The sequence below is a fragment of the Haliotis asinina genome, chromosome 10 (assembly GCF_037392515.1).
Source record: "Haliotis asinina isolate JCU_RB_2024 chromosome 10, JCU_Hal_asi_v2, whole genome shotgun sequence".
NCBI classification, from domain to species: Eukaryota; Metazoa; Mollusca; class Gastropoda; order Lepetellida; family Haliotidae; genus Haliotis; species Haliotis asinina.
Genome location: NC_090289.1, coordinates 15,446,855 through 15,473,968, shown reverse-complemented (window position 1 = coordinate 15,473,968; position 27,114 = coordinate 15,446,855). Strand labels below are relative to the sequence as shown.

At 38.4% G+C, this 27,114-nt stretch overlaps 1 protein-coding gene across 2 annotated transcripts; it reads right to left on the bottom strand.

Moving 5' to 3' along the window:
* Nucleotides 1-929: 929 nt before the first annotated feature.
* On the bottom strand, nucleotides 930-26,480 carry LOC137298818 (N-acetylglutamate synthase, mitochondrial-like). 2 transcript variants are annotated; one of them, XM_067831089.1, is made up of 15 exons: nucleotides 26,419-26,480; nucleotides 15,382-15,665; nucleotides 13,941-14,085; nucleotides 12,130-12,246; nucleotides 11,622-11,735; nucleotides 10,421-10,542; nucleotides 9,243-9,465; nucleotides 8,428-8,508; nucleotides 8,119-8,218; nucleotides 6,674-6,767; nucleotides 3,786-3,863; nucleotides 2,742-2,823; nucleotides 2,349-2,443; nucleotides 1,598-1,651; nucleotides 930-1,281 (listed from the first exon to the last, which is right to left on the bottom strand). In XM_067831089.1, exons 1-15 carry the CDS (start codon nucleotides 26,473-26,475, stop codon nucleotides 1,146-1,148), a joined length of 1,782 nt encoding a protein of 593 aa, XP_067687190.1. In that variant the 5' UTR covers nucleotides 26,476-26,480; the 3' UTR covers nucleotides 930-1,145. The 2 variants fall into 2 exon arrangements, with proteins under 2 accessions (XP_067687190.1, XP_067687191.1); XM_067831090.1 differs by lacking the exon at nucleotides 26,419-26,480 and adding an exon at nucleotides 17,172-17,472.
* Between the last annotated feature and the right edge of the window lie 634 nt (nucleotides 26,481-27,114).

Sequence of the window (27,114 nt, the reverse complement as noted above, 5' to 3'; positions counted from 1 at the left end):
ACATACTGGTCTTGATGTCTTTATCACAACACTTTAGGTTAAATGTTCCACATTACACCATGAACTTGTCTATACAAAAAGCATTCAAACCCAAATAGCTGAACACAAACTGGTTATGCACATAAACAATTATCTCAGTCCTTGAAATATCAGATTTGCATTGTAATACCAATTTCCCGGGGACTGCCACTGACGCATCACCTAGAATCAAAATGTCTCAATGTAAAGGTAAGAATATTCGCGAGCTGTGACCAGCTACTTTCAGAATTCAGTAGCACACACATAAGAGTTTCTGTACAAACAATAGCTCAGTAAGTTTTACAGTGTGACTGTAGCTTTCGTTGTCAGCTGCCTGGCTAACAATATCCTGAGGTCAGTTTTAACCCATACTGGTTTGTTGTTCTTGTAACCTATGACATGGTCTGTGAATATGAGTAGTTGTGAACATGATCGGGTGGTCGGTCAACAACCTTGTTACCCACCCACACACAGGTCTTTGTTAGACCTGGATCATAGAGATGCTTCATCAAACAACTTTATTCTGAATACTGGTACAAGTCAATGTACAGCCTGTGGGCTGTCAGTTTTAACCCATACTGGTTTGTTGTTCTCGTAACCTATGACGTGGTCTGTGAATATGACAAGTTGTGGTACTGGTCCCTGATCCATAAAGCATTTGGAGTGCTACAACATTCGTAATCATATGACAAACTGTGGAGTTACAACAGGTAGCGGTACACACACTTTATGGATCAAGGCCCAGGGTTCTAAATTTAAAGGTGCTCCCACATTTGAATAAAACATGAAAAAACTCTAGAAAAATAACAGAATATTAAAAATTATCTCCATGGTGTACCAAGTTATCTCCCTTGAAATAACTGTAAATTCGACTCCATTTCACAGCACATGGGAAGTTTCCAGTTCAGACAGACAGACAGATAGGTTTATTCGGTAATTTAGCCCTGAGGCCCATAATAGATACATTTGGCAAAGTAAATACATCCAGTTCATGTTTCTTGGGAAGACCGAAAGACACATGATATTGATATCTCTGTATCTTGTCCAACACTTCCTCCAAAGATTCAATATGCCAGGTAGAAAAAATACAATGCCAGCTTGTCTCAGTCTGGTTGAAGTAAAACCTTTCAAAGTACTTTGGAAACATCTGTTTGCGACAGTTTGGTGTCACTTTTCACTTGAATAGCTGGTTCAAAGGACTGTACCTTGGAGATAGCTGAATCTATTAATTTGGATGACAGGCTAGGCTGGTGGATACCATACCTGAAATTAATGATTATTGTTCATTTCAATAAGTCTTAGGGCGGGCGTAGCCTTGTGGTTAAAGCATTTGCTCATCACACTAAAGATCTGGGTTCGATTCCCCATGCAGTAAAGCCCATTTCAGGTGTCCCCCACTGTTATTTGACTGGAATATTGTTTAAAAGCAGCGTTAAAACCTCCTCAACCACTCATTCAGTGAGTGGATGCAACAGCAAGAAATGAAAATTATTTATTTTACTGAGTGAATGAACTTTATCTCACATTACTGATATGATTATGGCTACCTATTATGACAATTACTCTGTAATATTCTTACCAAAACACTGTCCAATCTCTGTTGCTCCAACTTCCCTCACTCTGCCTGAAGTACCTGCAGACATGGAAAGAACACCTTCTTAAGTTAAGAATAAATAGAACTGGTTGATCCCTGGACTTTTAAGCCACTTCTGTGCTTCACTGTGCAATCTTAATGATTACAGTCACACAGACTCACGATTTACCGGGGGGTAATCTCTCCCACACCATCTCCCCTAAAACATTTGTAAAAATGAAAAACTAAAAAACAATTGTCATTATTTCTGTACACCCCACATGAAGAGTTAAAGGAATCTGTTTATTTTTGGAGGTCGGAGGCTGCGGAGCACTTTACTGAAACCCAAGACAACACAAGTATGGTGCACTCACTCCAAGAATCATCATAATCTTGGATTCAAGCCCATAAGCAGATCTTGACCCCCAAAATAGGGCAAAGCTCTGCACATGTAACTCAAGATGATCTAGGTGAACTAAAAGCTGGTCTGGCCTGAAATAGTTTATCAAACTGGTAGTAATGCCTTTGTACAGCAAATAGTGCCATTGTTATTACATCAGACTGAAATTTCCTTCTCAGCTTAACCAGGAAAATACAATACACAAATAGAAGCTGCCATATTACACATCTATTAAAACTATCTGATCATTAATATTCAGAGATGGACTTACTATGTTATTCATGAGATGAAGGGGCATTTAAAAACTTACTGGTCAACTGGCATTTGAATATTCCAAGCAATGCTTTTTAGCCTCACCATGAGTTGATTGGGTTGTCTCCCTTGGACCGCCAGTACAGCTGTTTATGATCTCTCTTCAACGTCTCCCAGAGCATCTCACCTGTACCCTCACCCTGTGGTAAAGCAATATATTATGCACAATACTTAACATATATTTATTTAATGGAAACAGAATGAATGAGTGATTTCAATTTTACCCCACTTTTAGCATTATTCCAGTGATATCACTAACGGGAACACCAGAAATGGGCATAACACACTGCACCCATGTGAGTATTTGAACCTGGGTCGTCGGCATGGCAAGCAAATCTTTAACTACTAGTCAGCTGACAACACTACATCTTCATCAATGAGACAAATAAAAATTAATATTACCATGCCACAATAGAGATAAATCAGGACAAGGATCACCTGGGCTTTAACAGACACAACAAACTTGCAGAGGTAAGGTACTTCCATATCATCTTTTAGGATCACAGCTGCAGCATTGTAACTGAAACAGACAAGGTTAACTTTAGCTTCAAACATCTTCATAATGCTGCTAGAAATGAGTGGGTGAATTTAGTTCTATGCTACACTCAGCAATATTACAGCTATATGGCAGCGGTCTCTAAATAATCAAGTCTGGACCAGACAATCCTGTGATCAACAGCATGAGCATCGATCTGTGCAATTGGGAACCCTGCTAGAAATTCCAATGAAAATTTTGCAATAGATTGTCCAACTCCTCAACCATTATCAGTAGGACAATGAATAACTTTAATTATTTTATTATTTCTTTAATTATTTGTGTGTTTTGTAAGTAAAATTGAGTGATCTTATCAACCTAGAACAAAACTTCCCTGATAATCAGATTTGATGAGATTTAACCTCCGTCATCCAGTGTTATTCAAGAGCAACTTAAGGCTCCGGAAAGGAAGACACGTAAGATGAAAACTTGGCTCTGATAAAGGCTGCTTGAAGAAGAAAGATGGCAGCAAATACAATAACACTACTATGAGAGGTTTCTCTGGCAAATGTACCATTGTATCATTTCTGTTGAAAGCAATTAAAACGACAAGAAATGAATACACTGCTTCAAACAAGATACAAAACTATCAAAATTCTCAAGTATTTGTATCAGGAACTGAAAGTTTTCTCGGACACATATCAGAATACATATATACTACCATACTTTATTTTCATTCATAACGAACAATGATTTGCAGTCCTGTAATCAGGTTTATTCAGAAATATTTATTTTCATTCTTGTGGGTATTGCTTACGTTTTACCACTAAATGACAGATAGGACTGACCCAAATCAAAAGCTTTCTAATATAAAAATTATTTTCATACAAATAATACAGAAATTCTGTCAGAAAGCTAAATAGAACATATGTATATCGATTTTACTCAACTTTATGACAAATACACCAACCGAAGCTGTATACAATGTGTATATCAATTTTACTCACCTTTCTGACAAGTACACCGCATGAAGCTGTCCCTCAATAGACTTGAAATAATCCACTGTTAATGGTTTCCTAAATGATCTGTAAGAGGAGAGCAGGTTTATGGACAAGCTGACAAAACTTTTTCTGTAAAGAGTTGGGATGAGATGGGATTTAGCATCATATTTCAGAATATTTCACTCGTGTAAGTGCAGTGGCAATTGAAACACCTCTACCAGAGGCATAGGAAGATGTATTTGATATTGTTGGGAAGCTTGGAATCTCTTGTTTTTGAAAACCAATGTTGCCAGACAACAAGTGTCAGACAATAAACATGTCGTTTTGATGCGTCTCCATGCTAACCATACTATTTTTCAGACAGCACGACAGCTGTATATAAAAGAATATATCTTCACTATGAATGGTGATTTTATAATTTTCCCTCTAGATAATGTGCTGCCTTTGATGGAAAAACAGGGAAATTGTACTAATATGCCAACTGGCATGTTAAACCTATCTCCGTTTACAATGCAGGAATACCATGTAAACACAATAGGCAGAATCTCAGGATAGATGTACACAGCACATCATCTATATCATAGAATATCTTTAGCCTTCATTGATAAATATTGCTCAACAAAGAAGGGACATAACACTAGACTATTTCTGTATCCAATCTTGACAAGTCACGTACAGTAGAGGTACAATGGTGGTACAATGAGGTTTCTCTGATGCACTTGTGCTGTACTATTTGACTCAATACTTCAGTTATTACACCCATTCTGGACACACAGGCATCATGGTGAACTATGAATGCGTTAAACCAGTTACTGGTAATATGTCACACCTTGTGTAAAATTGTGTGTATTCGTTTGTATATGCACTCATGTCCGCACTTCTGTAATAGGAACGAAAACCTATTTCAACCGATTTCAAATTTTAAATGATTTCTACATAATTGGTATGTCTGTTTTGGATACAGCTCCAACTATGGTATTTAAAACACATCCTACCATAGAATGGACAGATCAGAGACAAGTTTACAACTACAGTTGAACTAAAGGTCTTCACTGCAACAACCCCAGACTAGTTGAATTTGTTGACTACCCAAGGACATAAGGAGATGGCAATACCATGTTTCGTGTCACAGTGATGTTAGTCAGCCACGTTTACCACAACCAGCTTGTTGAAATGACAAGTTCAGCAGAATGTTATCGTAATAAATATTGGCCATAACAATATTAAATCTAGAAATGTTTCTCTGAAGTAGAGGATAAGGAACTATAGTAGAGTGTGATAGGCTAAAATGTTGTCAGCATGCACTACAAATTTATTCTGAAACTCTGGTGGTGTTAGTTTTCATCTCTTCATCTCATTCAGTTTAGTATTTGGATAATATGCGTGGACATCCTGTCATCTACCCATGCTTATCGTAAGAGGTGACAAACAAGATCAAGTGCTCAGGCTGGTTGACAATTCAATTCAATTCAATAATATAATTCACATGCATCCCCATTACATAGATCGATGCTCATGACATTGATCACTGGACTGTCTTGTCAAGATATGTTTATTAACAGATCACCATCATATAGGTGGAATAATATTGAATGCAACATTAAACAACAAACCAATATAGAACCTGGCATCAACCATACATTTATATTAAAATTTAGAAAAGAATATTCTGTCTAATGAAATGATGGATTAATATCTGATGTGTTTCTGACACTATAAAGCATGTTCATTTGCCTTTGACCTTGACCCTTAAACAATTTGCATGTCCATATTTGGAAACAGTTGTATGTTACACAACCAAATAATGACTTTGAGCTCTGAACCATTGTAATTGGTCTTATTTGTGTTGACATACCAACAATTTATAAGGAAATATTCATTTTTAGTCCACATTTTCTACAAAATTGATTGTGACCTTGACCTTTGACCTTGAAGGTGTTTTTGCACATATATTTACCACAGCAGGATATCAATCACACCAGTAAACATTCTTGAAAAGCAATAGTTAGTTACATAAAAGCGTGATATGATGAATCCTGTGATACAATTAAAAATGCATGGTAACCATGGAAACACCCAAGTCGCATGTGCCCTAGCAGATATTGGTATGAAATGTATTTTGTCAGAAAGTCAGAGTCTCCGAGGTGTCTTATGATACCAAAGACATTGTGCTTTATGCATTCCATACATTGCACTTAAGAAAGATGAGAGGATAAACATAGAATTTCAAGCAAGAACAGCAAGAAGGGGGTTACTGTGAACTTGACCTTATTGTTTTACATGGTTTGTTGGAGCAGTACTTGGATCATTACATGCTTTCTCAAAAATTCTGAAAAATAGCATGGTTACCATGGAAACACACCAAAATGACATATTGCCTGACACTTTCAAGTCTGGCAACACTGGGTTTAGAAAACAAGAGATTCCAAGCTTTCAAATGGTACCAAATACATCTTGCTATACCTCGAGCTCTGGCAGACCTATCACCTGTATTTTGCTAGCTAGCTGGATATTGCCACTGCACTACATGTGATGACGTGCATGTGTGTGTGTATGTGTGACTGCTTGTACTAGTCCAGACTTAAGCTGGCCTCATAGCGCTAGCTCACTCAGATACCATGCCACAGTTAAGCATGAATACCCCATTCAGACATATTATAGAAACGACCTTGTACCCATTAATGCTGAGTGCCTGGACCAAAAGTATCATATTTTAATGTCTTTTGATATGACACAGCCGGGGATCGAACCCACGAGCTTCAGCTCTGTGGGCAGAAGCTCTAACCCCAACACCACAGAGGCAGTCCTGTGCCAAATAGTAATGTATACATACTTTGTAATACATGTGGCAAACATGCCACAGGACACACATATACAGATGTAGATATGCATACATAGTAAAGAGTTCTGTCAGTCTTTCAATATCAATGCCTTCCAAGGACGAATAGCTGTGAATAGGTTCTGTGATCTTGAAGAAAGTTCCTGAACCTGTAACAAAAATATACAGATGTAATTAATCATTAAATTAGTGACATCCTTTTCAGTTTGTTTTGGTATAAATAAACTGCAGGAATACATCCATTAAAAGCACGGATACAGGTACTTGTTTCATGTACACAAATATAGAGAGTTTCACACACATGTAGATACTTACAGGTACAAGATACATATAAACAAAGATATAGCTAAGAGCTACAAGTAAAAGAATACCAAAATGTATACAAAATTTTCTCCAATGAAAAATAGAGCTATATATTGCCAAAATGGTTGTACTGTAAAATACTATTATCAGGTATCTAGATTGGAAACTAGGTGGGAAACTACAACATGGAAACCAGCTGGATCCTGCTTGGAGGAGTGGGTAATGAAATGAACTGGAAACCAGCTAGAAATGGTGCAAAATTCAGTTTCAGGTTTCATGGAAACCAACAGTAAACTTAAAAAAATTGAAACCAGCTGGATCCCACTTGGAGGAGTGGGTAGTGAAACAAACTGGAAACCTTCCTGAAATGGTGCATTTCAGTTTCATGAAAACCACAATGAAACTATAGGCAACTGCCTGGATACCAACTGGAAATGTTGGTTTCCGTGACATTTCTTCCATGTTACAGTGTTCCGGAAACAAGCTTATTTTTGTAGTGAATACTCAAAGTATTGTACTTTGGGCAATTTATGAAGTGTATATGGGGCAAAAAACAATCAAAAATTATTTTTCTTGTAAGTTTACATTTTTGGCCCATAAATACATTCGGATTATATTTTTTGAGTGGGTAAAATTAACTTATATATATTTCTCATGCTTGAAAAAATATGGCAGGCGGATCCATAAAACAAGAAATAAAACTGGTGTGGCCTAAGTGCTAAATGCAATTGGACCAAAACTAAATGTATTAAAATTATTCTTGCAAAAGTCAGTTGACATCCAAGTCTATGAGAATTTCACTAATTAAGACTCACTTATAGCTAACTAATGTACAATGTGCAAAAAGTTCCTGTCCAGTAAAACAACCAATCAAATGACTCCATTGAGTCCTCATTTGAAGTTTCCTTTGAACCATTTCTTGTTCTAAGGAGCCAAATAATGATCAACAGAGCAGAATTTATCTGGGACTAAATCAATGTATCAGTTATCAAAAGTTTTTTTTCCATGTAAAGACACTTTACACTACCCTATTTCACAAATTTGGGAGACAATGTAAATCTCTGGGATAAGCATTTAATTCGAGTGGGAATGTGAAGTAACCTCTTGAGATTCTGAAACCGATTTTTTCCAAGAATCTCCTTGGCTGCAGTTAAGAACCTGCATTCCCTAGTGTTAATGTGTAAACAATTACATTACCTCTGTGAGTGAAGAGCTCTTTCAACATCTTGTCTACTGCTGTAATGACGACTGAGCTCTCCCTTGGCATGTCGCACAACAATTTGTATATCCGTTCTATCTGAAATTTAATCCCAAAGGATAAACATGCATAAAGCAGTCTTCCTCTAATACAAATATACTGCATATGTTTGATATGAAAAAAATTCTTAATATACTAGATGTATATTTTTAACATGAAATTCTAGTGAAATATGAATAGCTCAGTGTTCTTACATCTTTATCCTAATATGACTTCAAGCTACAATATACAAAGAATACAAGGCTTACACTAGATCTGATGAGAGGTGTGCACCAGGGCTTGTCCTGAGAAGTCTCCAGATCCACAGGTAGATGGATATTTGCTACCACCTGCATTGTCAGACACATGAGATAATAAACTGAACAGGAAAAGAAACACATGTTTTGAAAAATATTAATCTGATGAGAGTAAGCATTCTTGTTTGTCTTCTATTCAAAAACTTGACAACATTTCTTTTGCTGTTCAGTGTATTTTGTTTATGACAGCCACAAAGTATGTGACTGCCTCAAAAATAAATGTTCTCAAACTTATCTGGACATCTAAACAAAAAACATAAAAATATGTTAATGATATGCTGACAAGCAGAGTGTTTTAAAGAGATAACCTCACCAGAAGGTGAGAGAGCGAGAAAATGTTGCTGTATGTCGTACCAGCAATGTTGCAGCTGTCTGTGATCAGAAAGATCAGATGGTTTCCAAATAATTATAAATGGTGTTTAAAGGACATGCATCTCCATTACATCAGTCTCCATAACCACACTTTTTTTAATGTTGCTTATTAAACATATTTTGATAGACCAGGTTTTGATCTATTCTAACCAAAACTAAGAGGAATTCAAAAGGCTACGTTTCACATAAAAACTGCTTTTCGGGAACCTTTTGGTGTTTATTGATGAATTTCATTCAAGGATTTTACTCAACATATCTTAATTTTACTTACTTCACATTCAGCCTCTTGTGACATTAATTAAGAAATTATTGAAACAAAATATGGTCTGCTTTATAAATCTTGGTTAAACCACTATTTCACATTAGTACATTCCTTTAAGGGCATGAGTACTCACAGATCCAACTTCGTCAACAAAACCTCCACAAGCATTGACCTTGATGACCTTCAATGGCTGCAGAGCCTTGGCCAGTCCCTCTGTTACACTCCACAAGTCCAGAGCAACAAGCTGGCCACTAGTGGTCTCTCCAAACGATAGAATGATTGGAATGTGCTTTGTCTGCAGACACCACTCAATGATTTCTGTGTTGATGTTACACAGCGTCCCACAATAGTTGGCACTGCAATAAAAGTATCTTAACGATGAAAGATGTGATTTTTTTTACATTAGTGCTTTGAATTGATTAACTTCAAAAGTCAGGAGACTGTTCTACAGAAGGAAATATGGATTAAGGCCTGACCAAGTTTATTTTTTGTTCTCCGGATCAGCTGGTTGTAGATTTCCAAAAGGAAGAAAGAAAAAAATTGTCCCCTCTCAAAAAATAAAATTGTAATGTTAAGATGTACACGGAGTAAGACTTTGACTACACAAGGCAGTTTGCTCGACACTAAAATCCTGTGTCTGTTCTCAGACACTTTAAACTGAACTATCTAACAATATTTGCTAATGTGTTTGGTTCTAAATGTCATTTAGCAGCATCAAGATTATTTGAATTATTTAAATCGGTCATGGCTTAAGTTTGGATTGTCAGTTCCACACCACAAGGCATATGAATAAGTAATACTGCAAAGCATAACTGATGTTGTTATTTGTATACAGTAGAACCATATGCAGGATGACACAATTTCAATGCACATGTAAAATTGTTTACATTCAGAACACAGCTTACTTGACAGCAGTGTTGAGCTTAAACTATTCATGTTCTTGTAGTAATTCATACATGTTTGTTAAATGTCCTATTTTCTTTGAATAATCAGGTTCTTTATTTTGTTTGCCTAATTCCATCCAACAGTATTAGCTGTTGATAATGGTAGGACTGTGAACAGCAAAACCATGACATTGGCAACACTGATCACACAACCACCCAATCAGTCAATCTGACAACCCAGTCATTACTTTTACTTACAACAAAATACATTGCTTCAAGCAAAATGTAGCTTAGAATCCCAGTGTGATTTGAATATTACAATTATCATATGTTGTCTGTCAGAAATCTCTAGTCATGGTGCATAGGCATTCATTAAAATGATTAATGTAATGAGCTCATATATATCTGCTCACTAGTCAATACCTACCCATTAGCTCTCTCAGCTTGGATGACATGGCTTCCCATAAACAGTGGCCGACAATGCACTCTGTTGGCCTCTAACATACTGGTCAGTACAGTGCTGTATATCACAGCCTGGGACTTCAATCTCTGTAACAGAAAACATGCTCTCCAGTTCCACAAACACTCTGTCCAATTCCACAAACATGCTCTCCAATTCCACAAACACTCTCCAATTCCACCTCCTGTTCACTGTAATATATTCTAGGAAAGAGTTGTATGCCTTGTCAAAACAAACAAACATAATTATCTGTCTTTATCAAGACACAAATAAGTTTTCTCAAAACCAGAGTTGACAGTGCTATGGCAACCATGCAGGTTGTTTGATGTTTCAACTGTGCACAAACCATTATTCAATATTATCACATTAACCTGTAAATAATAGGGTGATTGACATAAGCAGAAATAACTGTCTGTTTAGGTTTCACACTGACCTAACCTTCAGACCTTTCCTTACCACCACATCCATCCCTTACCTTCACATCCATCCCTCACCTTTACATCCATTCCTAACCATCAGATTCATTCCTTACCTTCAGAACCATTCCTTACCATCAGATTCATTCCTTACCTTCAGAACCACTTCTTACCTTCAGAACCATTTCTTACCATAAGATCCCTCTCTTACCATCAGATCCATTCCTTACCTTCAGAACCATTCCTTACCATCAGATCCATTCCTTACCTTCAGAACCACTTCTTACCATCAGATCCCTCCCTTACCTTCAGAACTATTCCTTACCATCAGATCCCTCCCTTACCTTCAGAACCATTCCTTACCTTCAGAACCATTCCTTATCAAATTCATTCCTTACCATCAGAACCATTCCTTACCTTCACATCCATTTGTTACCTTCAGAACCATCCCTTACCATCACATCCATTCCTTACCATCACATCCATTCCTTACCATCACATCCATTCCTTACCTTCAGACCCATTTATGCGCATGTTTCATCCATAAGCACAACATCATAACAAACAAGAGAACTCTGAAACTGACATCCCCTTTTGAGGGCCTTTGTGTGCCCATTTGCAGCAAAAGCAGATTAACAATTTGATGTTGTCCACTTCCACATGTGCCTTTGACTAGTATTTCTCATTGGCTTGCTCACATAAACCATTTCCATCTATGTATTTAAGCAACACCAGACCTGATCATAACTCACCTGAAGCTCCTCCAAGGGGAACCGATGACCAGCTTCAATACGGTTGCCACAGACAAGCACTGGCCGCATGCTGTTCCGTTGAAGGAAAGACAGACATGAGGTCAAATGTTCCAGCTGAAATATGTCAAAAAGAAAGTCGAAACATAATTCAAGTGATTGATTTTAAATATCATTTATCTTATTTCTGAGATTAAACTGAAATAAGCTGAGACATTTCATCCACATGAAAGTAGATGTGAGTGAGTGAGTTAATATTTAACGTCACATTCTAACTATAATGATAGTGTTATAAGAGTGCTTTATTGTCTTCTAGTTTTATCTGATAATGTAGTTCAAGCAGTTGGGGTAGCCTTGTGGTTGCAACATTCGCTTGCCATACCCAACCCCAGGTTCATTTCTCCACATAGGTGCAATGGGTGCCACCAATGGGTGCCACCATTCCAGTTCCCCGCTGTTATAGTCATGGATTATTAGAAAAAAATAACTCAAGAGATGTTTTTTGATTTACCTGTTTCTGATCCAGAAAGATTTCCGGGTCAACCTGAACAACTGCGAAAGGCTTCTTTGGTTCTGAGGTGGTGAACTGTTTCAGCCAATACCTAGCCTCCCTGGGGTCAGTCCCAACCTAAAGCATATTTAAAGAGCACACACTGTGAACGATCCCACAAGACTGACATTTCCTGTTCAAGAAATACACTCAAGACAATAGTCACGTTAATAACTTCCTAGAAAATCATACCATAAACCAAATCTTGGTTCTTGTAGCTTTACTTGAAAAGGTTTGTCAACTAGGCTGTGTCTTAAGGAACTATGACCAAATGCACTGGAAGGTCTTTCAGACTTTCATGGTGAAAGAGCAAAATGGAAATAAAGATTGAAATGTAAGATACCTCAATGAACGAACACATATGTATTGTCCCACTACCAACAAAAACGCATACCAATATTCATTACATTTTTAACATAAAATGCCTCAGTAACAGCGATAATTTACATCTTTCAGCATGGTCAAAGAAATGATAAAAAATATGTCAAAATTTAAAAGACTGCAAAAAAAAAAACCCACAATTGTTCAGGTTCACATTATATACATATACAGCTGATTCCATGACATTAACCAGAAAGAAATGGTTACTGGACAGAAATGTTGCCTTTTAAAGAGTTCCCTGGTGGCCATTATGAGTGACTGAGTGAGTGTGTGAGTATTATGCTGCATTCAGCAATATTCCAGCTATATGGTGGCAGTCTGTAAATATTCGAGTCTGGATCAGACAATCCACTGATCAACAGCATGAGCATCGATCTGCACAACTGAGAACCGATGCCATGTATCAACCAAGTCAGCGAGCTTGACCACCGGATTCCATGAGTAATGAATCTCTCAATGTTTAGAAGAAGCTATCAATGTTTCTGCTGCACTGATTTGCTGGTTTTGGTGAGATAATGTTTACAATGCCCGAAATACATTTTAAAAGCATTTAAAGGGCATGAGCAAATAACAATACAACTATAAGGCATCATATAAAAGCAGATGTGGCTGCCGTGAAAGTTCCATGAATGGATTCAAACCACAGACCATCTGATCCAAAGTTGGACACCTTGTCCACATTACCAAAGAGGTTAACCTCATCACCAAACAGACAGGGTATGGATGCCATCTGTGGGGTCACTATATGACCTCAAATGAACAAAGGAAAGTAGAAACAACTTGCTTTGAGTCTCAGTGATAGGGTTTAACCATTCTACCCAGTCCAGACAGAAAGTGAGCTGACAGCTTGAAATTATGATTTTCCATTCACTATCATTACATAGCACGTCTCATAAATTACCCCATGGGTTAACACTATATTTTTACAACCTGCTTTGAAAGAGCAGAATGGATTCACTGTCAACAATGTCAGAGTCAAAAGTGAAATAGGTTCATTGTCAATTCAGCGCATAATGAAACTGATACTGGACACATATCTATCACAACTTGTCAAGCTGTCAACAATGATAAAAAAACATCTCTCCAAGCTGAATGTTTCAATTTAACTACTGCTCTCTCACCATTTATAATTATCAGTTGCGAAGGAACATCATTTGTTAAGTTTCTTGAACGATGAAGATTGACAATTCTTGTTGATGACAGAGTGAGTGAGTCAGTATGGTTTTACGCCACCTTCAGCAATATTCCAGCAATATTATGGCAGGGACACAAGAAATGGGCTTCACACATACCCATGTGGGGATTCGAACCCTGGGTCTTCGGCATGATGATTGGATGTTTTATCCACCAAGCCACCCACTGCCCCCTAGGACAGAGTAATGGCCACCTACCTCACTAAGGAAGCGTTTCAGATCAGGCATGCTCTCCAGGTCAGAAGCCCCTCTGTACTTGTCCAGATGACTCAGGGATGTAGACAATAACGCGCTAAGAATCCGGGGATCAGACAGACGACTTGGTTGCGTTTCCAGTTTCTTGCTGTTGCCAAGACAACACATGTCAGTTAGAGAACAGTTATTTTCACCAAAACCAATTCTATCACTTGGTTTATTTACTTGAAATTGTCTTTCTATTTTCAAAGGTAAGACGTTAAAACGCATGTATTTTATTTGTTAGCTTTGTTGATCTTAGGCTGAGTTGCCTGAAGCCATTTCTTCAGCTGACCAAAATGAACACTTTGGAAATGTCAGTGTAAATGTACTGAACAAAATATGCTTAGAGCACTTTCAGACTCATAGATTTGCACTGAGATTAGGAAACATTTCTAAAATGATAGCAGATGTAGTGGGTTTAACCCATGCATGTAATAAACAAACTACATATATACTGACTGAGGTAACATGTGTTAAAGAGACAAATTCAGAGGCAGCTATCTGAAATATGAGCAAATTCATTGTAAGTTTTTCTTCAATTTAGAATTATTGGTCATTTTCTTTCATTTCAGGCATTACTGTATTTTTTATCATTTTGAAAGAAAAACTGTGCAAGAGTATGATAGTACAAATGCTAGACATGGTACTTTTCCGCTGTTTTTTGAATATGAATTTCTTCTTTGTCAAAAATGGCCATCGTACTTGAAAATAGCATTTTCCTGGAAATATTACATGCTGTTGTGCTTGGTGAAATGGTAAACTATATGGCTTCTGACTGGAAGCTCCTTATTATGTGAGAAGACACTATTGTACTCTAACACCACAAAATCCATTTATCAACACACAAGCATCAGCTGAAACAAATGGGTAACAATGACATATATCAGTCTGTGGGTTTAGCCACACCCAATTTGGTTTGTTGCATCTGAATAAAGCATAGATAGCTGAAGACCAGTCCCAACATTGGCCTCTTCAGTCTTACCAGTTTAATGAATTTTGAAGTTATTTGAAGTTTTGTATTTTACACTTTAACATCCATTGCCCAAACATAATTTCTGTTGTAGTTGCTCACACCCAAAACACTCTTGTAACCGTACATATGGACATGGAGAAAGGCTGACCTACTATGCATTCCTTTGCACTGCTTTCTACCTCTACATATCTCATCAACCTCTGAAAATCCAGGTCAGAATTGATCTTCAGGCAACTAAAGGGATCAGGTGGTGAGACTAGCTCACTTGGCAGACACATGTCACCGTATCCCACTTGAACAGATTGATGCTATGATGATGATTCTGGATTGTCTGGTCCAGTTCCGATAAATGAAAAACTGTCACCAAAGCTGGAATATTGTGGAGTGCAGCATAATATTAAACTCACACACTCACTCCACATGTCTCACCATGTTAAAGATGTTTGTTGGCGATCACTTCCAAACTGGAGATTTCCGGACACTTTAGTTCGACTAGATAATTTACTCATGCTGCTATTTGTTGAGCTCTGAAGAAACTGGCTGATATACTTAGTGGGTTTGGTACAGTATCTGGTGAAGGAATGGAACCCCTTCTGGCTTTGCACAGGCACAAAACACTTTGAGCTGTATGTCAAGGCTGAAACTAGGGACCCCTTTGTTGCCTTGATGCTTGAAGCTGGCAATGCCATGATGGTCTGGCAGCAACTGAAATACTGGAAAAATGCAAAATCAAGATATATTTCATTCTCTTGAACAATGAGTCTTGTTCAAAAGCTTACAGGAAAAAATCACATTAAATGCAGAGTTAAACTTAAATTTGCACGTGTGCAATGTGTGTCGTAACGTCATGATGAAACCATGAAGTTTGCTGAAGAGTCTGCACACAAAGTTGATGCTAAGGTTTTTTACACCAGGTCACAGGTGGGCTTGATTTCAAAGCTGCAGCTCACTGGATCACTGGCCTGGCACCTATGACAGCCATGCCCCACCATTACCTGGTTTCTCAGTAATTAAGGATTTTGTTACATCAACTGTTATTGATATAGGTTATTTTCCATTATTATCATGTCATGTACATTGTTCAGAGAGCATGTAAATACCACAGGTACACACCTGTAACAAGTAAGAACAAACTCCAAAACGATGTGTATGACAAAGAAGTAGGTCCCAAAAACATTTGAACTCAAGGAATATATGGCTAAGATGGGGCATAAAGAGACTGATCTAACTTCTATAATTACAACTGAATACACTCTCTGACCAACAAATAACCAATAATGAAGTATGGTACTAGTGAATACATTTAACAACAAGCATTGTCACTAAGGTGACATAATCACTCGCCACATATTATCAAATCAAAACTTAGAAAGAAATGAAAGTGATGATCGTAGTTTAAGATGAATTAAATGCCAACAAAAACATTACTCTCTATTTCTCTTGATATCTTGCACTTCAGTTTTTCAAACACAAAAATATTTTGAAGAGTCACTTAGACCTTGACCAGTGTAAGAAACTCCTAAAAAACACAGTCACCATGACCCTGTATGCAGCAGTCTGTAAATAATCAACTCTGGACCAGACAATCCAGTGATTAATATCATGAGCATTAATGCATTTGAGATACAATTACACGTCCCAAGCAGATCAGCCAGTCTGACCACATGGCCATGTTCAGCTGAAGAACACCTTCTCATGTACCAACCGTTAATTTCAAGGTCACAGTTTCATGGATGTTTCAGTGTCAAAGAACACCATGGCACAAATGTCATTGTTTCAATGGCCTTTGAAGTATACTTGTTCACTTCAGCTTGCAAGAAACTTGTAAAGTAAAATCTTAAGCCTTTCCTAATTAACTACTAACCATGAGAGAGACAAAAAACTCCCTACCAAACATTTAATCCTGGATGGATTGTCAGCTTTGTTCCATGTTAAAACATCTGTGATTCTGATTATTTCACTGAAGTTAAGACCCCAAGGGAAAGTCCCTGTATTGATACATTATATAATAATAAGGTAATAAAATTGGTGAAAGCTTTAAACTGATTCTGACCCTTTATTTCAAGACGATATGTTTGATGAGAAAGGATTTTGAATGTCAAGGGCAATTTCCACCTGTTAAATGCCCACTACAAACTTCTTAACGCAGATCTACCGGCACTCGTAACAATATCAACACGCCGGCTACAGACAGCTGTTTGTCAGAGGTATCATCTTACCTTACATCGCCGTGTCTCAGGGCTTCTCAAACGTCTTTTGGATGCTAAATTATCCTGTGACCATTCTTCTGTAGTTCTTATGTTATCGACAACCCAGAATGCACAGCCTCTCTAACTTTTCTTCCCCAGAATTGATTATAAAAGATGTCCTCAGACAAACCGTTAACGTTTGCCGAATCAGCCGATCGTCTATATATCCCCTTCTCTGAGAACCCTGTGGGGAATATCACGTATTCGTGTGCAGCGCGTGATCAGCGCGGTGACACTGGCTCCAGCCTCGGGAAATGTTCTCTCCATAAGTACCGTTGCACAGAACTAATACGTGATATAAAGGGAGATAACTGGTTAGAAACTGAACAGTGGAGGTTATCGTGGTTGCTTCAGGACCGAGTCAAGGTCGTGGTGAAATGAAATTTGTTTGTTGTTAAACGCCGCTCTCAGCAACATTTCATCTGTATGACAAATGTCTGTAAATAATAGAGTCTGGAACAGTCAGTTCAGTGGTTGATATCATGAGCATCGGTAGCTCGGCGAATCTGACCATTCCATCCCTTTAGTCGCCTCTTGCTACGAGGTTAGCGGAAAGTGGGTGATACAATATAGAATTGGTCTTCAGTATTCCATGTTTGTCGTAAGAGGCGACTAACGGGATTTGGTGGTCAGGCTCTCTGACTTCGTTGACACATGTCATCGATTCTCAATTGTGTAGATCGATGCACATGCTGTTGATCACTGAATTGTCCGGTCCAGATATTTACAGGCCGCCGCCATTTAGCTGGTATGTTGCTGAGTGCGGCGTTAAACTTAACTCACTCACTCACTCCATTACTGAAGATCACGGGCACAGAGATGTATTTTATTGCTTGATATCTAATCATGGTAAGAATAGGCCTTCAGCAACCCATGCTTGAAATAAAAGGCGACTGTGCTTGTCGTAAGAGGCGACTAAGGGGATCGGGTGGTCAGGTTCGCTGACACGTCATCGGCTCCCAATTGTTCAGATCGATGCTCATGTTGTTGGTCACTGGATTGTCTGGTCCAGACTCGATTATTTACAGACCGCCGCCATATAGCTGGAATATTACTGAGTGTGGCGTAAAACTAAACTCACTCACTCACTCATGTCGAGCAACTGTGCCAAGGTAATAATATTAACCAATATCCACGATTTCTTTGAGGACGTAAACGAAACGAAATACAATTTTGCAATTACACATTGTCATTGTATAACAGTGGTTCTCTAATGTAAACCGAAAAAGACAGAGTAAAAAGTATCCACCGCAGTTTCAAGTACCTGCATGCCACACAATACTGGATGTACATCATACAGAACTCATACTCCAGCAAGTCTGCGCTTACCGGATTCAAACAAATGAGAACGGTGCCTACGTACCCTTTGTTTCAAGTCCTGTTTATTGCCATGACAACACTAAACATTTTCAAATGCCGATACAGCACGAAATACTAATTCAGTGTATGTCTGATATGTATTTAAAGTAGTTTGCATTTAAATTCACTGCACTGCAAAACTGGGATTTCAGGGCGTGGAATGATAAAAACAAACCATCTAAGTAAAGGGGTCGTGTCTGTTATGAGAGCTGATGGTGACCATATTGAGACAAAGCGATACTTTCATCATAGCACGGTATTGCGATATCACGACACGATAAAGCGACACTCAAGGATACAGTGAAGAGCGAAATTGCAGAAACGGGCAAAGTCATGTGCCCAATATCATGGTATAAGATACTGCGATACCGCAATACTGCCATATGACAATAAAGCAAAATGTCATCACAAAGTCATGTGAAAAAACATATGTTGTGCACAAGGTAATAGTATACTGTATGAAACATTGAATCAGAAGGTGTTCATGTTACCTTTACCTTTGAATTATTCTGTGCATGCTTGAAATCTGTTAAGATGCATGTATATAGATAATCACTAAAATATATAAAGAAAGGCGAGTGACTGAGTCTAGTTTTATGCCGCGATCAGCATTATTATTAAGGAGAGAAAACATCAAGGTTGTGTTTGATTTATAACAAACTTTGAAAGTCACTGAAAGTTTTCCATTAATGTCCATGGAAGTACTCCACTCCTACCCCTTCTCTAGGAACCCATTCAAATCTGACATGCAACATTTTTTTCACCTTTGCAACGCCGAATTTAAAATGCAGAGAATCTGATATGTAAAACGATTATGCATGTCCCATGTCACAAACCCAAATAAGTAAGAAGCTATCCCATTGTCGGTGAGATTTACAACAGAATTGATCAAATTTGACGAGTTTTTGAAAACATCAAGCATTTTCATGTGACCTTCAACTTAACTGGTCTTAATTCAAACAATGTTATGTCACTATTTCTGCATAAAGGGAAATGTAACTGCTATTTTTTTATTTATCCACTCACATACAGAGTGTCACTGAAAGTGGTGGTTGCCACGGTGACGCCCAGAAATCATATTATTGACAATTTTCATTTTGACAACATCTGGTTTCATAACAGTTACTCTTACCAATGTAGCTGGTGATATTTGTGCTACCATGCCAATAGTATGTGAAGAAATATCTAGTATTAGCCCACATATCCTACAAACCTTACGACCATGACCTTGACCTTTGACCTTGACGGTGTTTATCCACATGTATTTGTCACCAAGAGAGCCGGATGAATACCGTAAAAAGCAGGATTGTGTAACATAAAGACATCCTGATACATTTTATTTCTATGATATAATTAAAAATGTACGGTAACCATGGAAACACCCCGAATCCAATGTGTCCTAACAATTACTGGTCTCAACGTATTTTGTCAGAAAGCTGAGTCTGTGAGGTGTCATACCAAAGACATGGTGCCGTAGTCAGCAGTTAAGAAAAATGCGAGGTAAAACAGAGAATATTTCTAGTGAGAACAGCACCAAAATCGTGTAACGGTGACCTTGACCTTATTGTTTTTCATTGTTCGGTGGAGCAGTACTTGGGTGAGCTCATGCATTCTCAATAATGCAAACAAGTCACCATATATATATACTATATATTGCAGTCATGTTCTCTGAAAAATATCATGGTTATCAAGGAAATGCCCTAAAAAGGCGTGTTGTCTGGTTTTGAAAAACTTTCCAAAGGTACCAAACACATCTTGCTACACCTCTGGTAGACCAATCTCCTTTATTTTGATCTCTAGCTGGAGATTGCCTTACAGAGGAAGCGGAACGTAAACGTCATGATTTGGCCATGATGAAACTGTACGACGCGCAAACCGAGTTCGCAAAAAAAGGGTTCAGAGTATAGATTTCATCACCGACCAACGCGCGCAAAAACTTTCATGAAAGGCACCATGAAAGAATACTACCTGCTCAGTGGAAAACGACTCGATCCTGTTACACTTAGTGTATTACACAGCTTTCCCGGAACAGGAAGGTCGGGAGCTGATTTTCGCACTGGGTCTAGCTACGACGTTGCTAATTGCAAAACAATTAGATGTTTACATGTATAAAAAACGTGAAACGTGCACGGTATAATTATAAATAAAAAATTAAACCTGCGGCAGGAAATGCAAACCCAAATGTTGTGGCATTCACATTATGTACACCCGAAAATCTTTACAAAGCCCACTGAGCGGATTTGGTCCAGGTCATCTCATCTACTGAACGAAAAGAGATTATCTCCACGAACACAAACTAAATACCAGCGTATAGTCGCTGACTGACTTAACCGATTAATAAATTTTATTTTATGTGTGCTTCATTAACTCGCCAAGAAGGCTGAGGGTGTTACCTGCCCATAATTGCGCAATGACAATTTCCCATAATCAAACAGTTAGGGATGAGATTTCGCATGTGGTTATAGCGAGGCTTGACTTCACATCTGAATATAGCGAAATCAATCTATCAGGGATTTGAGTGTGCATAGGAATTTACTTTTTTTCATTTAGAAAGAGGTTTTCATACATTGACAATGCAACAATGATTACTGTTCAAGAACTGAAAACAATTGCGAAAGAATGTGGTGTGATCGGTTACTCCAGCTTGAGGAAACCCAGCTGACAATACTTGACATGAGACATGTCAAACCTCCCACCGAGAATAAACTCCAAGCGAGGAACACAGAGTCGTCAGTCTACAGTTTGAGCAGGCATAAGTATTTGAAAGGCTGGCAGATGGAAGTCGACAAAAGAATGGACGCTGACGCCGTCCAGCCGCTGGTCCCCGAGGAAGTCATTGGGGAACTGAACGACCTGGGAAACCTCAAATTTCTCAAATCACGGCGAAAATGTCTCTGAACAAACAGCAGTCAGACGGCACCACTGAGCACGTCCAGCCTTACTTCAGAGGCAAACAGAGGCCACGACTCAACCATCGATGTGTCCGTCAACACCTCGTTCCAAAAATTGCAAGAAATCGTGGAAGATTATATGCACATGGTGTTACGAGTGTGTATTTTTTGTATATTTTTGTTATTAATTAAGTAATAACCATTTACAGTCACAACATTTAGTGTTTTGAATATTAATTATGATGGGTCACATTTCGTTTTAATAGCTGGTCAACACTTTTAGTATTCTGGTTTTCCGGAATTTATCTGCTCCTGGTTTTCGATGTGTTTACTTCCGTGAGACTTATTCTAGGGCCTTCTACAGTGTTGACGATGTTCGTTTGTGCCCGAACGTTTGGGAAATGACTTAGTAAATATATATAAAGGCTGGTTGCCGTGCGGAGAGTGACACTCACACTCATTCACATATTACCGCCAACGATTGAAATCCCGTCAACGCCTGAATCTACATTATCTGCTGTGGCACCGATCGCTGTGTTGACATTCTGCCATAGCTGTTCTCTCTCACACCAAGACTTTTTGGTGAGTTTGCTATATTGTATTTTGTGACACACTGACTTAGATTTTGTCTCTCTTGAATTGTACCTGAAATCTGCATTGTTATATTGACTTGTGACTTTGTATACCTTGCTCTCGTTACATAATAATAGAATTTGAACGTAAACAACTTGTCTTTGTTCTGTTTTGCTGGTTTACAAGGGGATTTCTTAAATAGTTTGTCACGGTAAATTCGTAACCGTAACAATGGGTTCCGGGTGAGTCGTGGACACAACCGTATCTGCCTCTCTCGATATAGCCAAGTATGAACCTTTCAAAGGCGGATCACACCTGAATTTGTCACCGTACTACAAGAAAAAAAACCCCAGAACCATCGTCAACGTCAAAAACAAAGGCAACGATTGTGTGAAGGTGTCGATCAGATCCGCTTTGTTTCCGGCCACAAGTATCACTACGCATGAATGAAAAGTTTAAGCAGACTGTTGCACAACCAATCCAAACACATCAGAACGAAACACTTTTGTAAACAGTGGGAGGATTGCTGTGGCGTGGGACAGATGGACATCAAAGACGACGTCTTAAAATTCGTCAGCCACAAGAATAAAATGCACTGTCGATCACTGCGCAGATTGATGCTCATGCTGTCGATCACTGGATTGTCTGATCCAGACTTCGATTATTTACAGACAACCGCAATATAGCTGGAATATTGCATAGTAGCTGTTCAGTGTGGTGGCAAAACGACTATAAAACTTATCCTTAAACGTACACCTGAAGTTCTGCGAGAGAATATGAAATTCAGATGCTGCTAATGCAGCACTCTACAGATACAGAAGATATTCTCTCTGCATAAATATATTTGTAGGGGTTCTGCAGTATTTTGTAAAATTGTAAAATACAAAAAATAAAGTTTGGGGCTTTTAAAACTATGAGGGGAAATTGTACCAAGGTTGCTAAAATGGGAAGGATGAACTTAATAAACATGACTTTGGGTTTGTGACTGTATCTACTGGGTGTAAATTCACAAGAATTGTGTACTGCATTTCGGCAGCGTTTGGTCCATGAGTTTTTACAAAAATGGAAAAGTGATATTGATAATAAAACTAAACTAGATGTATATTCAAACATCAAGCATATTTTCCTCAATGAACAGTATCTTAATGTCCCTCGATGCGTATATTTTACGTTTAGGAATACCATGTCATTGTTTGAAAATAGTAGATATTTACATTTAATGGAGCATTGGAAGTATGTGATTTTTGTTTTGAGCAAGGTATCCTTGGATAAGCAGGATATATACCCATAGTTATTAGTGAGTAAATATTAACAAATAATTAGTGAATTCAAATCAGAGTCAAAGGCAGCCAGTTATTAGTGAGTTTAAATCTATCAATGTCAATCAATGAGCAGTGAGTTGATATGAGCGGAAATCAACAACCAGTGAGATGATATCTTGTAAATGAATACCGGTATGCAGGCCAGTTTATAGTATAACTCGCCTCGCAATCCCATTAACAGAACACGAGTCTACCTGGGGGAAATATCAATGGATTTTCACTGTAATACGAAATGTCATGTCGTCTTCCCGGAGAGACACCAGGCTGCATTACAACCGACACGCTCTACATATACTGGGTTGCAAAATAACTGAACCTCATCAGAGCTGAAACGTGGCGAAGATCATAACAAAAGGAACGAGCCACCCTATCATGTCATTTAAGATAGATCTATTGTGATCTACTGTAGACATCTGCTGACAAGCCACTTGGTGGTTTCTCTAAAAGTGACTGTTACAAGTGGGAGGAACAGCAAACAGAAAGAAAGCCTTCTGTCTGCCAACTTCATCCAATCAATGGAATATACTGGGGCTACTCGTGCTTTGGTATATGTTCAAAAATGCTTTCTACAACCATCAGATAGTGACAGTTCTATGTATTTCCACCTTTGCCAAGCTGTTTCCTCTCGAGCGAGCTACAGTAATCACCTTTGCCAAGCTGTTTCCTCTCGAGCGAGCTACAGTAATCACCTTTGCCAAGCTGTTTCCTCTCGAGCGAGCTACAGTAATCACCTTTGCCAAGCTGTTTCCTCTCGAGCGAGCTACAGTAATCACCTCATGTGCCACGAGGAAATCTAGTCTTTCTTCAGTTACGGCATTACCATTGTATAAATGGCTGGACTGAAGGAAAAATATTGCAGTTCAGAGACTTTGAGACATACTCAGAGTCGGTGCAGCTGTAGTACAGAAATACTTCCCATGCGTTCTGATATGGATCCTTGGTTGACATTGATTTCTGTACCTCTCAGCAATACTAAACCATCAACAAAATCAACAGTGAAATTGTGTCCAACATTCTTGACTAGTCTACAGAAAGTGTGACATTCCTGTTTCCATCCTGCGTTATGGCATGCCTCATAAATGGATCATCAGAGAAATAAATTTAAGGAACATTGCACTGTAAACTCCTGGCAAGGAGAGCCTCCACATTGACCAAACCAGAAGTATAAGCATTTGGGGAAATGCGAGGGTGGTGGTTTTTACAAGCACTGTTTGACAGTTCTTCATGTATGGGTGTCAATACCCCGAATTTCATGGTTCATCAACTAAGCAATACATAGAGAATATGGAAGGATGAATGTGAGAAAAACAGTTGTGCCTTTAACTTAAAAGCTCTGAAGACACTATGTTCTTAGGTCAGTTATGTAATACTCGACGTTTGTCCTTTATATGGGCATTCTGGAGTTTGTCCCCAGTTTGGATCATCATGTACGTTTTAGTCTGACCTGCTTTTAGATGGACATGCCTGCCTATGCATTGGAAGAGAGAGCCCCTTTCAATGTGAATCACACCTATTTCCTAGTAAAATGTAAATTTGAGACACATGCATCTTGTAAAACCCTGCAATAAAAGATATTACGTCGTTGGCTCGCTCTCCTGATAAGTACCTGGATATTTGACAAAGGGGGGCATTGTTCCACTCTTCACTAAGAGCCAGTTCGTGTACAGTTGCAGGGCAACTGATGGTGATCTGCAGCATGTTCTACAAATATTCGATATAGCAGTCCAGCAGTGGTCATCATCTGTAAGTTGTCATCACACCGGCCTCATGAAGCCGTGCGTCATAGACAGTGAGGATCAAGTCTGGTTCAACGGCACTTCAAGAATGTAGCTGGAACCTGCCATCGTTCACCGTTGCAGGACATATAGATTGGCTTTTACCTTATGATTACACATATGAACACTGACAGTAAGTTCCCACGGCCCATCGTCTGATGACCTAACTTCAGTTGCTATCGATCTCTTGCTAATTTTTAACTTGTGTCATTAATTGTTTGTGTATTATTTCAATTTCAATTTCCCTTGATCTAGTTTCAACAAATATTTTTTGTCCTAATAACAAACAAATTTCTTTAACAAGCTATCATTAAAATATTGACACAGTTCAGTGTTTATTACGAGGGAGGAGTGCAGAGAAAGACACAGCCAGGTGTTCGAGAAGCACATGCACAAGTGCCGAGAAAGTCATTTATTTATTCATTAACCTGTGCTGTACTGTCTCCACGCTTTCTCGCACACCTGGATGTTAGTTTCTCTGCACTCCTCCCTCGTAACAAATAGTGACCTTTGTCAATACTGTAATGAGCCCTGAAGTGTGCGGGAGTCCTACTTGAGAAGGATAACTGTGCTTTACTGAATGTATTGAATGCTGTGAAAAGACAGAAGGCTATTCAAGGGCAGAAACTTCACATCAACGGAAGATGCAGTCTGCATCTCCTCCATTGCTCGTATCACCTACTGGTACAGAGGCAAGCAGTTATACCATGACAAATAATCCCTGCACCCCAATGACCATTGACTTGAACAGCCCAGTGAGATGAGTCAGAGCTGTTATATGACCTATGTGTCAACCAAACAGATATGGGCCAGTCTCTTCCTGCTTTGTCCTTGGTAGACAAAGACGCATTGTCCTTAGCTTATTAACCTCCTATACTTCCTGCACATAGTACATTTAATCTTGACCAATAAATGATGTAGACAATATGCAACAGGTATGCCCATCTAAATCGTAGACAAAAGGATCTAAAAGTGGCTAGAAGGTAAGAGTGGAAAAAAAACGTGGTTCGTTAATGTGTGGATTGCGTATTTAATGTGTATTTATCTATTTTCAAAACATGTTGTTAAAAATGTATCAAACAATTGATAATTCTCAGTATGAAATAGATCTTTGCCTCTTTTGTCATTGAAATAATGATGCATTATGATGGGAAATTCTATACAATTAAGCAGGACATGGTTGACATTCTTTCATCACAAGGGATGCAAGATGGACGATTATATGTATGAGTTATGTAGTGATAATCAAGTGACGATCAAGTGATAATCAAGAAAATGTATAAAGTCACTAACTTACCTGTTTGTGTAACATCAGTTTGTACTCCAAGTCAATCCACTTAGCTCGGAATGACATTACGCCAGAACAGATCGACTGTTATGAATGTCAGAATATTACGTAGCGCAATTAATATTCTGTCTCAGTAGAAAATGATACAGCATAGAGTTCAGGTCATCCTCTACTGGTTTCAAAATTGCTTAGTTGACAATGCTTAAATTTGGACCAGAGAATCGCATATGGTTGTGAAATCTTAAAATAGAAAGTAATCTGTTACCTTTATGGGTCACCGACCACTGAACCCTCTCTTTGTGCGGTATATTTCGACATGTTTATGAGTGAATTGTACTTACATCGTACATATTTTTTAAAACGCCATCCTTTCTCGCCGTTCTCATTGCATCAAAAGTGGTTGGCTTTCTATCTGTACAGGATGAAAGCCTGTATTGTACCCGTTGTTTAAAGCTCGAGTAAGTATAACATAGCCTGGTCTATACAAACTGACAAATGTTTTAAAACATTCGTATTTGACATATTCAGAAGCATTGCTGGATATTAAGAAAATTGTGCAGGGATGTACAGACGTCACAATGTGTGATGTTTAGAACAAATAAACAAGAAGTGATATTCAGCTTTTATATATGGCTGTTTACATGTATTGCATGTTTACATACTCTCTCCTATCCTCTCCGATATGCCTGCCGCTTTCTATTCATA

What these genes read in the sequence shown, in the direction of transcription:
- LOC137298818 (XM_067831089.1), bottom strand. Translation starts at nt 26,475, where the DNA reads ATGTCATTCCGAGCTAAGTGGATTGACTTGGAGTACAAACTGATGTTA. An exon ending in TCTTTCTGGATCAGAAACAG is followed by an intron (nt 11,736 to 12,129) that starts GTAAATCAAAAA and finishes GACATATTTCAG; the next exon opens with CTGGAACATTTGACCTCATG. An exon ending in CTGACAGAACTCTTTACTAT is followed by an intron (nt 3,864 to 6,673) that starts GTATGCATATCT and finishes CTCCTCTTACAG; the next exon opens with ATCATTTAGGAAACCATTAA.